We start from the raw sequence: 14,729 nt of genomic DNA, 5'->3' as shown, positions 1-14,729 counted from the left end.
TTCCTAGAACCTCCCCATGGCTTTTGCCTACACTCTCTAGCCAGAGCTATATCACATGGCCACATCCACATCCACTAGTCACATTATTGCTCCCTTCAAATGAGAATTCCCTTAGTAAGGAAGAAGGGGAGAATTCTGAATATACATCTAGGAGACTGTGCCACAACAAGACAAAATTCCTGCCCCTACAGAGATGGTCAAAGAATTTATAGCTGAGTGCCTTAGATTTCCAACAACCCAGCTCTTGGATCTCTCTCTGCTCCGTATTATTTCTGCTCATTCCATTGGTGATCTTAAACAGTCTCATGGCTGTAAGTACAGTTATACGCTGCTGACTACCAATTTACGTCTCCAGCCCAGCCTTCTCTCCTGAACTTCAGACTGAAATAGTCAACTGTCTACCTGTCATTTCCACTCAGACGTCTAATGAATATCTCAAATTTAACCTGTCCAAAATGAACTTCTTCACCAAAACTTCCCTCCTATCTTAGTAGATAACAATTTCATCCTTCTGGTTCCTTAGGTCAAAAACCATCCTAGACTCCTGTGTGTCTCACATCTTACATCCAATACACCAGGAAACCCTGTTTGACTATACCTTTACCTTTGAACTGTATCCGGAATCCCACCACTTCTCACCTTTTCTAACACTAACATTCTGGTCCAAGTCACCATTACTTTATATCTGCATTACTGCGACAGTTTCCAAAAATCCTTGCACATATAGATAATCCTGAATTCTCAGTTCTTTCACTTCCTCTTCTCTAATGAGCTTATCCTTGTGCCCCTACCATGCCCTACCCATTGTTACAAAACCACTCCCAAAACTGTAATTTCAGAGTTAATAAGCATCCAACTTTTGACAACCACTCTTTCCCATCCATTATACCCTCTATTATTCCCACTATAACAATTGCTCCATCAGGACCTAAAATCCATCAATCCTATTCTTTCTCACTGCTCCTCACCCTCCCCTCATATTCTTACTTTTCTTATTGGGCTTAAATTCCACGTTCAGTAATTTCATTGTTCACATGCCTTCAACTTCCTTGCCCTTCTTTCTATTGTATTCACTTGGCAAACTCCCAAACCTTATTAGCTCTATCTCTCCATCTAATCTGGACCTGTACCACATAGTTGATGGGGATGAAGAAATATATAACCAAGCTGAGTGATCTTACATTCAATTGATCACTAACCTGGTAGAACATTTAACACGGCCTGGAAATCATACTCTGTTTCCCTAGGTTTTTCACTTTTTTCTTACCTTTTCTTTTCTTCTCGAACTTTCAACTCCTTTTTGCTCTGATCTTCGGTCTCAGTCTTCTTTTATATTTCAATAAGAAAAATAGAGGCAATACAAAGAGACCTTCCATGAGCACCCATCATCTATCTTCCTTCCTGCATCTGTGCCCACATATTCAATCTTCTCTCTTTTAATATGGATGAACTCTTTGTATCCCTCTCTTAGACCAATCACTTGTGCACTAGATTCCATCCAATCTCCTCCACTCAGTGATCTCATTCCGGTAATTCTCCTCTTTGTCTCCTGTATCAAATTTTCCTGGATCCTTTCCATTTGCATATATTATTATTTCTTCTGTCTTTAAAATAAATACAAAAACTCTCCCTGGACTCCATTTCCCCCTTCCAGCCACTCTTTTATTTCTCTTTTTCCTTTACAGCACAACTCCCTGAAAAAATTACCTATATTCAGTATTTCCAATCTAACTCCTCTTACTCTCTCTTAAACCCACTCCAATGAGGCTCTCACCTCCACCATTTATCAGAAAAAACTCTTGTTAAGGTCAATAAAACATGTGTTCCAGTTAAATTCCGGTCATTTTTTCATATCTCAGTTAAACCCCAATGAAACATTTTCTGACTTTTCTGAAAAGGTCAATCCATCTATTATATGCTGTCACCATTATATTGCTTATCATGCTTGTAATTTTATACTTTTATATGATTTTTTGATTAATGATTCTTTCTTCCTCAATAAACTTCAAGCTCCATAAGGGCAGGGATAATCTCTATTTCTCTATCATAATTGTATGGTCAGTGTTTAGCACAATGCCTGGCACAAAGGAGACCACTAACACAATCTGGAAAAATGAATGCTTTTTTATCATCATCCCCACTTTAAACTTGGGAAATGGAGGCCCAGAGAAGCAGAGGTACCAGCTCAAAGGCACACTGTAGATTATTGGTAGAATAGGGACTAGAACTAGTTGAACGTACGGACCACCAAGCACCATGCTGCGTTCTGGGGTTACAAGATAAGTGAGATGTGCCTCTCTTCACCCAGCCTACACCTTACAGAGCACCACCATGTTTGGGCTGAACAGGACAAATCATGCAACCCAGTGCAATATCAAGTCCTCCTTGTGTCCCCAAGGGTTTAGCTACCAGGTCAACAGAGCTGCTTCATACTGTCGACTGCTCTGTTCCTGTATTCAAAGTGCCCAGGAAGAAGGCCTTTTCCCCCAAAGCATTTGTCTGACTATGTATGGTGGTGGATGTTAACCAGACTCCTTGTGGTGATCATTTCGCAATATATACAAATATCAGATCATTATGTTGAATACCTGAAAATGATATAATGTCATATGCCAATTATACCTCAATTTTTAAAAAAAGCATTTGCTTGAAATTACATTGCATGCTTCAGAATAAAACTCTTCAGGTGCATATCACTCGTCACTGATCTACAAACTAGGAACTGGGAGGAGTGAACGGGAAGGTCAACTTAAAGTTACAACATTAAGATCCGTTGTCAGTTGAAGACCAGTAGGAGAGAAAAAGCATTTCAGAAATGAAATCATCAGGCAAACAGGAGTTGAGTTATACAACTTTTAAGGAACCCACTTATTAAAAATATCTATGTATACTGGTTGGACGGCTGCATATTTCAAGAAAAATAAACCACCAGTCAGAACTGTCAATAAACACAGTCCGATTTACCACTTTGTAAGGGACTGTTACTATTAAGGTGATCATATGATTTATTATCCAAAATGGGGCACTTTGGAAATAAAAAGTGGCACTATTAAAAATTATGCCAGGACAATGAGTGTTTTACCAGGACTGACTGTCCCAGGCAAACAAGCAGGATTGGTCGCCCTCTTTAGCAACCATCCACTCGTTACACATGAAGAAAACCAGGCACTCATTCAGTCATGCAAATGACTCCACCAGGGAAATGAACCACAGCAGCCAGAATGGACAAGATACCCGTCCAGTGTGGGCTCTGTTTAAATCATTTTTACCCTGTATGGTCATGCTAATATTTACCATCTCCACTGAATAAAAACAGAGTTAAGAGGACTGGCTTCATCTACTTGTTTTTCTTGCCCCTTCACACCTGATCTGTATTGAATCTTTAGGCGGGCCATTTCTATCCCCATCTGGAGTTTGATCTTAATGCTTAAGAAAGAATATGCCTTTCTGTGATAAGTCAAACAGAAAGTCATTCTTCAAATTAATAGAGGCTTCCCTTTTCCCCAAAGGCACAGTTAGTTGGCTTATATGAAAGTTGTATGAATATGTGCCACATCTTCTTTAATCAAGATTGACTCTTAGATCATTCACTGAATCAACATAGCAAAAACAAGATCACTAGCCACAAAATTTTATTGTAGGGAATAATACATATATCCTTCTGAGAAATAGTTCGAGCTATTCACTTGATGGTTATGAACACATCAGGATCTGTTTTATTGGGATATCTCTGGTTTGCCTGGCAAAGGAAAATCATGAGTCAAGTCCAAAAGGCCTGATTTTTTAAAAATATCTATAAAAAGAAAGGATTAAGTACTGCCAGCCCTACTGTCAAGAAACATTGTACAATTTAAATCAAGAAGATAGTTCCATACAAATCCAGCAAGGCATGTTGGCAAGTAGAAGTGAAACAATCTATTATACAAAATGCAAAAGGAGTCAAAGATGAGTTATAAAAAATAAAATTTTGGTCAGAAAATCATTACTACATAAAGCCAAATAAAGATGTCTATTAGTTGCTTTTTTTAAGGGGAAAAGAAATCAAACCGTTAGCTCTCTATTTATCCAGAAGGAATAATAAGGAAAGTGTTCGGAAAATACTTCTGATATTAAGTGAATTCTTTCTCATCTGCTATCTAGAGCTCACAAACATTGACTTATTCTTGTCAAACTGTAGAAATGAGGGAATAAAAATCAGTGTTTGGCCACCAGTGGCACACTCACAACACCCGAATGAGGTCCAGAGTAATCCTAGATCGGGGAATGTCAATGTTGAGTACTTGGACTTCCACTCTTTCTCCAGGGCCCAGCCCAAGACTCCTTCTCTTCTTCGTCTTAGAAAGTTTTGCTTCTGTTACATTTCGTATGGGAATCAGCCCTGATCTCCCCACTCCTATATCCACAAAAATTCCAAACAGGGTGGCATTCTCGACTTTGCCTGTAAGAACTGTCCCAACCTGCAGGTCTTCCAAGCAGACTATGCTTCTCTTGAAATCAGGTTTATCGAAATCTACAAGGAAAGGGGAAAAAAGACAGTTTGTGTAAATAATAAAGCACTGTTAGACACAACATAGATTAGTGAGTAAGTATGGACTATGTATCGATTGTGTGCCCAGACCAGTATTAAGCATTGAGGGGGGATGTAAAAGGAGCTGAAGATACAGGCCTGCCTTCAGAGAAAAGGCATCCTAGTTGGAGAAACAGCATGTGCCAAGTAGAAACAATTCAAGAAAATTTACTCAGACACTTCCTTCTCCTCAAATTCTATCTTGCTAGCACGTAAACATTAACACTATACATAAGGACTAAAATTTTAGATTAGAGAGTCTTATTTTCTTCTTTATGAGGAGGTGATGAGAAAGTATATTTGTTAAATGAATATGCAAGGCTAAGTCACAAACACTGAGAAAATAAGACCCTCGGAGATAGAAGATTGGGAGTTTTTCCCCCAGTACCTGAATTCTCGAACTGTTTAAAGGGGGTAGAACATACATAAATGTTTAGTCAAATGTGGATGAAATTTAAATGGTCTTCTCACTTCTCTCCATAAATTTTGAGCTCAAGGATCAATTCCTATCCACTTTGAATATATTTATCCAATCAAAATTTATGGATTCTTGATTATGTATTGCTCAGAAACCCAGATCAGCTCCTCATCTCCTTTCTCCTCTTTCAATTCAATTCATACAACATTTATTAACCCCTATTATTACCTCCTGGCCAGGCACTCTGCTGGGTGCTTGAGAGACAAAGATGAAGCATAGATCTCTGTTCTCAAGTTCCTTACAGCCCTCTTCCCTTGTTCGCTCCAGTACATTTCTCTGTTCATTAACACTACACACCCAAAGGTAGGCACAAAGCCGGCCAAGGAATCATTATGGCTTTAGTTAAAACAAAACAAAAACAACAACAAATGTTTTATGGTGGAGAAGGTTACAACTCACAATTTAAAGGGGGCTTTTGGATTATCTGTGGATTCCATTTACCCATTTACCCATGCTCCTCTTGGCCCCCTTTCCTAGGATTACTGAATGTTGATTCTAATAACAAAGAACACATTCTATGCTCCAATCTCCTTTTACTAAGACCTCATTTTCCCCTCCGCCTATTCCATTTCCTTTTCCTCCACAGCTGTTGCCTTTATCCTGATTACTTGTTGAAGCTATCCTTTACATTTGTATTAACAACTGGTCACCTCTTGGTTCCCCTCCCCCAGCCCAACCATACTGAAATCAAGGTTTTTAAAAAATTCACCTTTTGCCTTTAAAACAAAACAAAAACCCTCTTTAAACCTGAAATCTCATTTTCTTCATAAAAAAGCAATATGTTAACACTGGAATTGATTGTGTAGAATTCCATCTGATGCTGCAGCAGTGAATTCCAAAAACAAAAAACCCACTGAATGCGCCATTACACTGGGCAAGGACTGTGTCAAAGCAAAGTGAAACTAAGTTGTTGATCAGGGTCAGAGGTAGGATGGTCTCTGAGGCCCCATAGGCATTGTTTTTATGCTTAGAAACTTTTTTCCCCCCTTCTTTCTTACAGAGGTCCAGCTGCTACAGATTCCCCAAGGGTTCCTGATCAGCTGCTTAGTTTAATTTTGCATGGCAAATCAGAGTCAAGAACTACTTAACATGTTTCTGAAGACAGCCTGGGCCACTGAGAAATCAGAAATCCTCCATGTACCAGGCAAACTTTAACACTTTGATTGCCAAGGCTACATATTCACTCCTCTGTCACCTGGATGCCTCTGATGAACTCAATTATGGAAACTAGCAACCAGAGTGTTAATAAAACAGAATTGATTATGTCACTGGGAAAACAGAAGACAGGATGAGTATGAAGAAAGAATGAGGCAAGAAAGGAAATAATTTTGAGAAAATGGAGAAAAGAAAAGAGATGTAGCATAAATACTGTAATACAGAAACATCCAAAATACTATCTGCCTCTTCAAAAGTAAGACTGTCTGCCTTCCTTCCTGGGGATGTTTTTAGTATTAAAACGAAAGTTCTCAGACATCTAGGAAACTGTGACTTACTCTAGGGCAAAAGTTTGTTTCAGAGAGATTTATTTGAAATTTCACTTGTCACAGTGATAAACACTGCAGTAACTGGTAAGCTCAGTTGAGAGCCCAGGTGCATCTGTTTCTGCTCAACCAGGTAAGGACCAACTTAGCTGTTGGTTGTTTAACTGAACTATATAATTTGAGTATTGATCTTTGCTCTGAGTCTACAGTGTAACTGGGATAATGGAGCAATCAACACCAAGACCGAAAAATAAGATGGACAAGAAAAGCCAGTACAGAGAATATTTGCCAACCCTCTAATGTAGTGGTTCTAGGCATAGCACCCTCAAATCCCACCGTGCTTGAAAACCACTGCTCACTTAGTATTCCTGCTAGATAACACCTAGGTGGAATTCACACATAAGAATACCTGCAAAGGGAGATGGATTTGTCTACTGAAATATTCACTTTGGATGGACCACACAGAGGCTTCTACTCCTGCATTTCTGGCATAGGTCTTACTGTATGTTTCATTTTATTTTTCTCCAACCTTAAAATTAATTTCAAACTTACACAAAAGTTGAGGGAATGGTACATTGAGCTTGCTGGGTAAGCACAAATTCCCTTAAACCTTTTCAAAGAAACCGCCTCAACACAGCCTAACCCAGAATGAAAAGAGCCAAGCCCTAACATGGTATCATAAAACCGGTGTGAGACAAGCACAGATTCATTTAAATCTAAGGGCTTCCTATTCAAATTTCCTTGGGAAGTAGGTCATTTGATACCTTAATTCCTTCTCACCGGGTCATTGCTCTCAACAACTATGGCTGTTATACTTCCCTCACCATCTACCTGTGCTGAAAGCTGAGAGACTTTTAGTTAGAAGGAAAATCAACAGAGAGATAGTATCTTATTTGTTCAATGTGTTCATTGACATAGAATCCAGGAACTTGGAAGGCTGTAATTTAGGGAGAAGATTCACTTTAGTTTGTGAATCGAATGCTTTACCTTGGACTTCTGACTCTTACGAGGTAAAAACAGTTTACAAAAGGATCATGAAGAATGTGTGCCTCCATGCACATGCCAGCACATGCATGATGCACTTAGTCTAGTGTGATGGGAAATAAGCCTGGGACAAGGGTTCTGGAGACCTGGCTTTTAGCTTCGGCTTTGGATACTAACTAGCTGCAATGACTTTGAAGGAAGGTCACTACGCTTTAGTTTTCTCATGGATAGAATGGGAGAATGGAGAATCCAATGGCTTAGGATTATTGTGAGCTATGCAAGTGAAAGGTGCTGTTATTCAAGTTCAGTTGTTTACCTGTTCGAAAGTCAAAGCTCTCAGGCTGGCTGAGACCATCTATGATGACCTGTAAGGTGTGTACTGTTGTTTGCAATCTTTCTGCAGTTTTCTCTATTCCTTCTCTGTCAAGGAATGAATTTATTTTTTGTTGCATTTCAGGCTTGCCAATCTCACACAGTGTCCCTCCAACAAATGATAAAAACCTGCAGAGGAAAAAAAAAAAAACCAACACTTATTAATAATATTACTTATTTTCCAATCTCCTTACACAGGTCACTCCTTATTCATCTCAGATCCATATATCAATGAATCAATTGGTCTTTATTGAAAATCTACTATGTGTCCCATGCCATGATAGATGATGTGTCTTGGGGAAAAAAAGGGAGGGGATAACTTTAGGTTTTTGTGCCATTTTCCAATGAATCACCTGCTCAGAATCAGCACCAGAAACGTCTTACAGTGCAATGTTCATTAGAGTTTAGTGTCATATATATTTTCTAAATAAGGATACCTATATTTGCTTCATGTTTCCCAAAATTTCAGTTGGGAAAACTTACTTGAATTTAAATTATCTATTAGGCAAACAATAAATTGATGCTATCAAAATCTGGCAAAACATCCAACAAGCATTGCCAGCTTTTGACAAATAAATCACTCTACTCATATGCCAGATCATTGCTCTTTACTTCTGTGTACCCATGATGACAGCGTTACCTGTGCAAGCATACGCTCAACCTAATAATTCTCAAATTCCATCAACAGTCAAGCCTCACATGGACTAAATAATATCAAGTACATTAAGCATTCAGAGTCAACAGAAAAAATATGAGGGGATTATCAAAAAGAAAAAGTAACTTTCTTCCAAAATGGAAGCAGTGCAAGCAAGACCTCAATTGTATAATCTTAAGATGAATATTACTTTATATTCTTTACATACTATATAGCTGCAATATTTATAAAATAAAAACATTTGTCTTTCTCAATTTCCCTTTGCTATGTTTACCATTTCCCTTGCTTGTACAGCTGCCTCTCAATTACTTAGCTTTGGAGTTCAGTAATAAGTTAATTAAGAAAAAAACAATTATAGGGTTAAGCTGAACTTCCCTTCAATCTCATCTGAATATTAGGTTGTAGCTTACTTTCTTGATATTCCTTGGCTGGGTATTTTTCTACATCAAGTTCCATTTCCTATGATTAATGGCTCTTAAAAAATGTCAACACAGTAATCAGACAGATAGTGATACTAATGCCCTCAAATCCTTTCCTCTAAAGATGTCTCTGGAATACAAACAGGGGAAAAGGAAACGGAGGCTTGTCTATGATCAGAATTGAGAGGTATCCCATTTGTCAGGTTGCTGCATGATCACAAAAGGAATGCTTGTGATTTTCAGTCTTTTCTTACATTGTTGTGTTCAACTAGAAAAGGCCTCTTCAGTGATAATCTGGTAGTGATAATCTGTTATCTGTTGGAGAAAGCTCTCTCAACTCTCATTTAGCCAGGGGCATCTCTTTGGGTTCGAACATGCAATCCTCCTACCTTTCCAAAGCCGTATTTTAAGTCAAAAACAGATTCACCAAAATCGAACTTATTTTCTTGAATATATTTTGGTTAAGGGTTTAATGAAAGACCAAGGAGTTGTTGCTTGGGCTCCCTTTTTTTAAATGAGCTTCCATCCCAACTGGTGGCCAGTGAGATACACACTTTACCTCTGTGTGTCCATGGCTTCCCTGGCCCACGGAGAGGCAGCGGTATCTGTTAGTGCTGATGGATGAGCAGTAGCACGTAAGGGCCCTAGTGATGGGGAACAGCTGCTAAAGTTCTGACTGATGGGGCAGATGACACATGACAACCTCTGCCCACAGCCAACTTCCTTGCACAACTTTTTAAATAAGATAGGTCCTGCTGAGCAGATTTCCCTGGTATTCACCCTCTTGGCTTGACTGGTCTGCAACTGGCTATTTAGCAGAACATCTTTCAAATCCCCAAGATTCTGGCTTACAATCAACTGATAAAATGCCAAAAAAGTATATTCATGAATTGAAAATCTATAATAACCTTGAATAGCATTTTATAACTAATAAAAGTAACTAAAAAGCAGAAACTTCCCAAAGCAATGTACAAGTCTTGGTCTCAATAACAAAAACACTGGCTCAGGAGGCTACTTGGAGTCATAACGTTTTGTGTGTGTATGTGTGTGTGTGTGTGTGTGTGTGTGTGTGTAACTAACTGCTACTAAAGTCACTTCCATATAAAGAATTCTGTTTATAGTGGTTACAGATGTACAAAGAATATTGGTTTGTTTAACCTGGGTGCATATTTCATATATCATTTTCATCCTCACACACACAAGCCTGAGGGCAATGGTAACTGAAATCAATAAAAAAGCACCAAATTGTGCTCCTAGCTAATGCTTCAGTATTGATCAACCCTATTTTTAAATGACTATGGAACAAAGTCAGATGCTTTTTTATTTTGAAAACTTTCTTAAAGTTACAACAGGGTTGCAGAAAAAGGAAAACAGGAACCAAAAGGGGAGAGGGACTATAAAATGAACTGGGAATAGCTTGAGTTTGACCTCTTCATTATTGGATTTCAAATATATTCAACTGTAAATGATAGGAAACAATGTTTTTTGCTCAGTAGCCACTCAATAAACATGCGTTCTTTAAATAACGTAAGAATAATTTATTCTACATTATTCTGAATTTTTACTCTAGAATCGAGTGTGATAAGTAATGTCCAATACACAGTTTCATTTTAGAATTGAGTATAAGAAATACTCAATACAAAGTACTTTCTGGCTCAAAAGTACCATATAAAAACACACTGTACTTTATGTGAACGTAAGACATGTTCTGAAAAAACAGTGCTTGATAGATGTTCTCATTTAATCCTGACAATAATCCTGAAAGGTAGGTATCACATCACACAGAAAGGGAAAATTGATGTTTAAGGAGGTTAAATAACTTGCCCAAGGCCACACAGCTCTTTTCACTAACTGGAGTTTCATGCTATACATATCAGTGTGTGTCTGTTTATAACCGCAGTTACATCAAAATTAAAGTGCTGTATTTGGTTAAGATATAAAACAATACTTTGGGTAACATTTCACCAACACAATTTAATGGCAGATTAGTTTTAAACATTAGACAGTTAACACTGATAAATCCCACAGAGAATTTATTATATATATGCGTTTAAGTAGACAATTCTCTCAAAAGTCCATGCGTTATTAAAATCATAGTCTCATTTTCTCCACTGTCTCTGAAAGGCTTTTTCAGTTTGCTAAGGACTGCTGTCTGACCTGCTGTTTTTATTTAATATGTAATTTCATCCATCTTACTTAAAGTAAGAAAGTAGCATAAATGCAACAAATAAGCACATCATGTTCTTTCAGCACACATCTGCACAAAGTTAAAATACAGACCTTGCAGCAGAAAGACTGCTTGTTTTTCAAACAGAATGCTATATAACCTAAAATCGCTGATATTTTTAACAGAAACTTGTTACAAATTCAAGTTTTCCCCCTCAAAAAATAAGAAAAGTCTTTGTAATATTTTTCCTGAAGAATAAGAAATTCTCAAGATTCATAAGACTTCAGATATAGCCATTCAGTTTTATGTAATCATTTCCAGCATGGAGAAAAAAATTTAGGAGCCCAGGACTCATTACACTAAAGCAACATGATACCCCACAGAGCACAGAAGAACCATGGTGATGCAACTCCATCACTTTAAAAACAACTTAATATTAACATGTGCTTTGTGGGCTAAACACACCAGATTTAAGACTCTGTAAAGAACCATGTTGCAAGGGCAAAGTACTTCTAGTTGTCTATCCACTCAGGACACTTTTAAAAGAGACTTTTATACTTTATTTTTATCCATTAGTTTTACTGTTTTAAAGTAATCACGTCAATAAACCAATAAATGCAAGAGCACAGTCATTTCAGAAAAAGTAGTTACAGATAAAGCAGGTCATTATTTGCAATACAGGCAGACATTCAATGATTTAAAAGAGAGCTTACACTCTAAGAGCTAACCTGGCCTTCTTAACTGTGATTATAGAGGAAGAGGTGGGACACAAAAGTTCGGCAATAATTTGTTATACCGAAAACCACAGATTCTATATATATTTAAAAATTTACTGCTTTTAATAATAAAGACTAAATATAAATTCCAACGTGCCAAAGGAGGGAAACCTGCTACCCCTTTACACTATCTACCAGGAGCTGAAATTCACCCAGGTGAGCGTGTTAGCAGCACACTTTAGTTTCGCTTAAAGGAGTGTGGCTTTACCACATCTGCTGTTTCAGCAGTCAAATCAAAGGGGTGGCAGTGTGAACTGCACTTTAATCATCATCAAAGAATCTTTTCCAATTTCTAACCTCTTTGTTAAACCGAGAAACTGAACTGGGCCAGAATCCTTAAAAATCTTCGCTGGTGCAAAATCCACAAGTAATAGTAAATTCAAGTAGAGTGCATTTACAGAGAGGCCCACAGAACAACCGACTGTGCTTAATTAGAAGCTAGTAGGTACCTAGTGAAGGTGATACTGAAATGGCTTTTGCTAGCATATCATCAGCCATGGAAAGTTATAGCAAGTAATTTTTCATAAGAACTTAACAGCTTTTGAAAACTTACATACTGCAGATAAACTTTTAAAAAATGTAACCCTTTCAGAAAGGGTTAACAAGGTTGTTCTGAAAGCCCTTACAGACTTTGACCTGAAAGTATAGTTTTAAATGGTATGCAGCTATCTGGGTGGCAGGGGGGCACTTTCAGTGTCATTGCTTGGAAACATTCGGAGTGTCTTTGGAGCACCTCCTGCATCTAAACACACTCTTGGATCTATGAGCAGCAGAAAAAAACAAGAAGAACCAAAAAGGAGAAGCTGCCATAGATTAAGGAATGCAGTTTGTCTTCCAAAAGACTTGGTTTATAAGCATCAGACTTTACCTGCTTCTAACTTTGAAGAACTTAGTAAATGTTTCCTCCTTTTTCAAAAGTCTGTTACATTGATACGTGCACAGAAACTGGATACTCGATGCACGTTGCATTAATTGTATGTAGGAGAACAAACATATTCTTAGAAAGCTGTTTTATTTTATTTTACCAATTTAGTACAGGGAATTGACTTCATAAAAAAAAAAAAGCCAGTTAAAATGTGATATCCTCTAAAAGTGTGAGATTTAGGATGATCTTCTCTTGAGAAATAGTTGAAGAAGACGTTGCTTATATAGTTACATCAAACAAAATATGTAAGATCAGTGAAATAATAACCAATGCCACAAAGAATAAGCAGCATCGATTTGTATGTCGCTTTTCCTATTTCAGAACCACTTACTAGGTATGATATACTGTGTGATTATGATATAATTAAAGCTATAATTTAAAAAACCAAATGTGTGTGTGTGTGTATATATATACACACACATCCAAATGAGTGTGAGTATATAAAAATGGGAAAGCATCACGTATTGAAATGTTGTGATTATTGCTCTAAAGATTTCTAAAATCTTATCTTAGAAATTGCCTTAGAAATAAATTTACAAGTGACAAAGGAAAATCAGTTTTATTACACTTGTTAAAACAATAATCCCCATTAAAAAAACACAGAAAACCCCCAAACAACCCAATTACTCAGTGTGATCATCCTCTTTCCATTGAGTCTGGGTTGTTTTAAACATGCTCATACTTATACACACAGACACACACAACATCCTCAAATGATAAAGATTTGCTAAAATCAAGGCTCTTCAAAGGAATGTGACAAAATGCTAAAGTGAATTAAAAATAATTTAGAAAAGTGTTCAGCTTTCTTCAATAAGTATTTATTTACTGTGGAAGAAGACTCTATGAAAGATGGTAACAGAGCTTTTGCCTTGAATGAACTTATTCTAATTTAAGTACTGACAGTATATTGGAATAATCTTCCACTTATATCTGCTCTTTTAGAGGTAGGATTTTATATGCAGACAAATAGATATTTCGAAAGTGCTCAATAAAGATTTAAAGTTCATTTAATTCTCTCAACAATTTATTGTGGATATAAATTTGCAGATAAGGAAATCTAAACTCAGATAGATTAAGTGACCTGCCCAAAGTCACATAGCTGAGACCACAAGGTTGTAGCTAAGGTAAAAGTCATATATCACATCTTCATTAGCATTGCTTACCTCTTAACTCTGGCAGATTTTCAATGTAGACAGAAGATTTAGATCCCAGATAAAATCTGGCACCCAGGGCCACTGCCTGGGAGCAATTTATTATTATTTTTTAAACCAAATTCAAAAGGAAAAAGTTTGGCTCTTTTTGAGTTACCGAATAAGAGTTATACAAAATTAAGTTAGTGGTTTCAAAGGCTGCAGACTCTCTACAGCTCAAAAACACTGTGTTCAGAATTCATGTAATTTAATTTACTGTCTGTAAAGCCATAACGTGGATTAGTGCCTGTGCATATTTGAAAGAGGAGGGCAAATAAAAAAGTAGTATTCAAAAACATACAGGCTAGTGATAGCAGAGCTGAAATTAAACAGCTCTGGCACTACTAGGTGGTAAAGCCCATGTACTGGAATAAAGAACTTTCTTCCTTGGGAAATAGCCTTTTTACTATGAATTCCATCCTGTCAAGGAATCCTCCTTTTAAGAAATTGGAAAATGCATTTCCATAAATCTCCCCAGTTGTTCTCTGAATGCGCAGAGCCATTTTTATTCCATTTAAAGAGTGGGCAATTGAGGTCAAAGTGATTTGCTTATGGTCACACAGAGTCAGAAGACAGGCTAAGATTAAAATCCATAGCTAGAGTGGGGACAGGAAGGGGAGAAGGGAGATAATGGGAGACTAAATCAATACCCTACTGAGTTTCAGGCTCCAGACTGAGTGATCTAAACCTGAAGAAGAGAAGAGAAGAAGGGCAA

General features: G+C 37.4%; 1 protein-coding gene across 2 annotated transcripts in view; it reads right to left on the bottom strand.

The window, feature by feature from the left end:
- Positions 1-3,615: 3,615 nt before the first annotated feature.
- Positions 3,616-14,729, bottom strand: part of SRBD1 (S1 RNA binding domain 1) — a 227,775-nt gene continuing 216,661 nt past the window's right edge. For both annotated transcript variants that reach the window (XM_082358018.1, XM_082358019.1), the window contains exons 20-21: positions 7,827-8,011; positions 3,616-4,510 (exon numbers count right to left, since the gene is read on the bottom strand). In XM_082358018.1, coding sequence (XP_082214144.1) covers positions 4,221-4,510; positions 7,827-8,011 — 475 coding nt within the window. In that variant the 3' untranslated portion in view covers positions 3,616-4,220. The remainder of the gene's footprint in view (positions 4,511-7,826; positions 8,012-14,729) is intronic.

This window comes from Balaenoptera borealis, assembly GCF_965194805.1.
Source record: "Balaenoptera borealis genome assembly, chromosome: 15".
In the NCBI taxonomy this organism is placed as follows: Eukaryota; Metazoa; Chordata; class Mammalia; order Artiodactyla; family Balaenopteridae; genus Balaenoptera; species Balaenoptera borealis.
The sequence above is the reverse complement of the archived record's forward strand: the minus strand, read 5'-3'. Positions and strand labels throughout refer to the sequence as shown.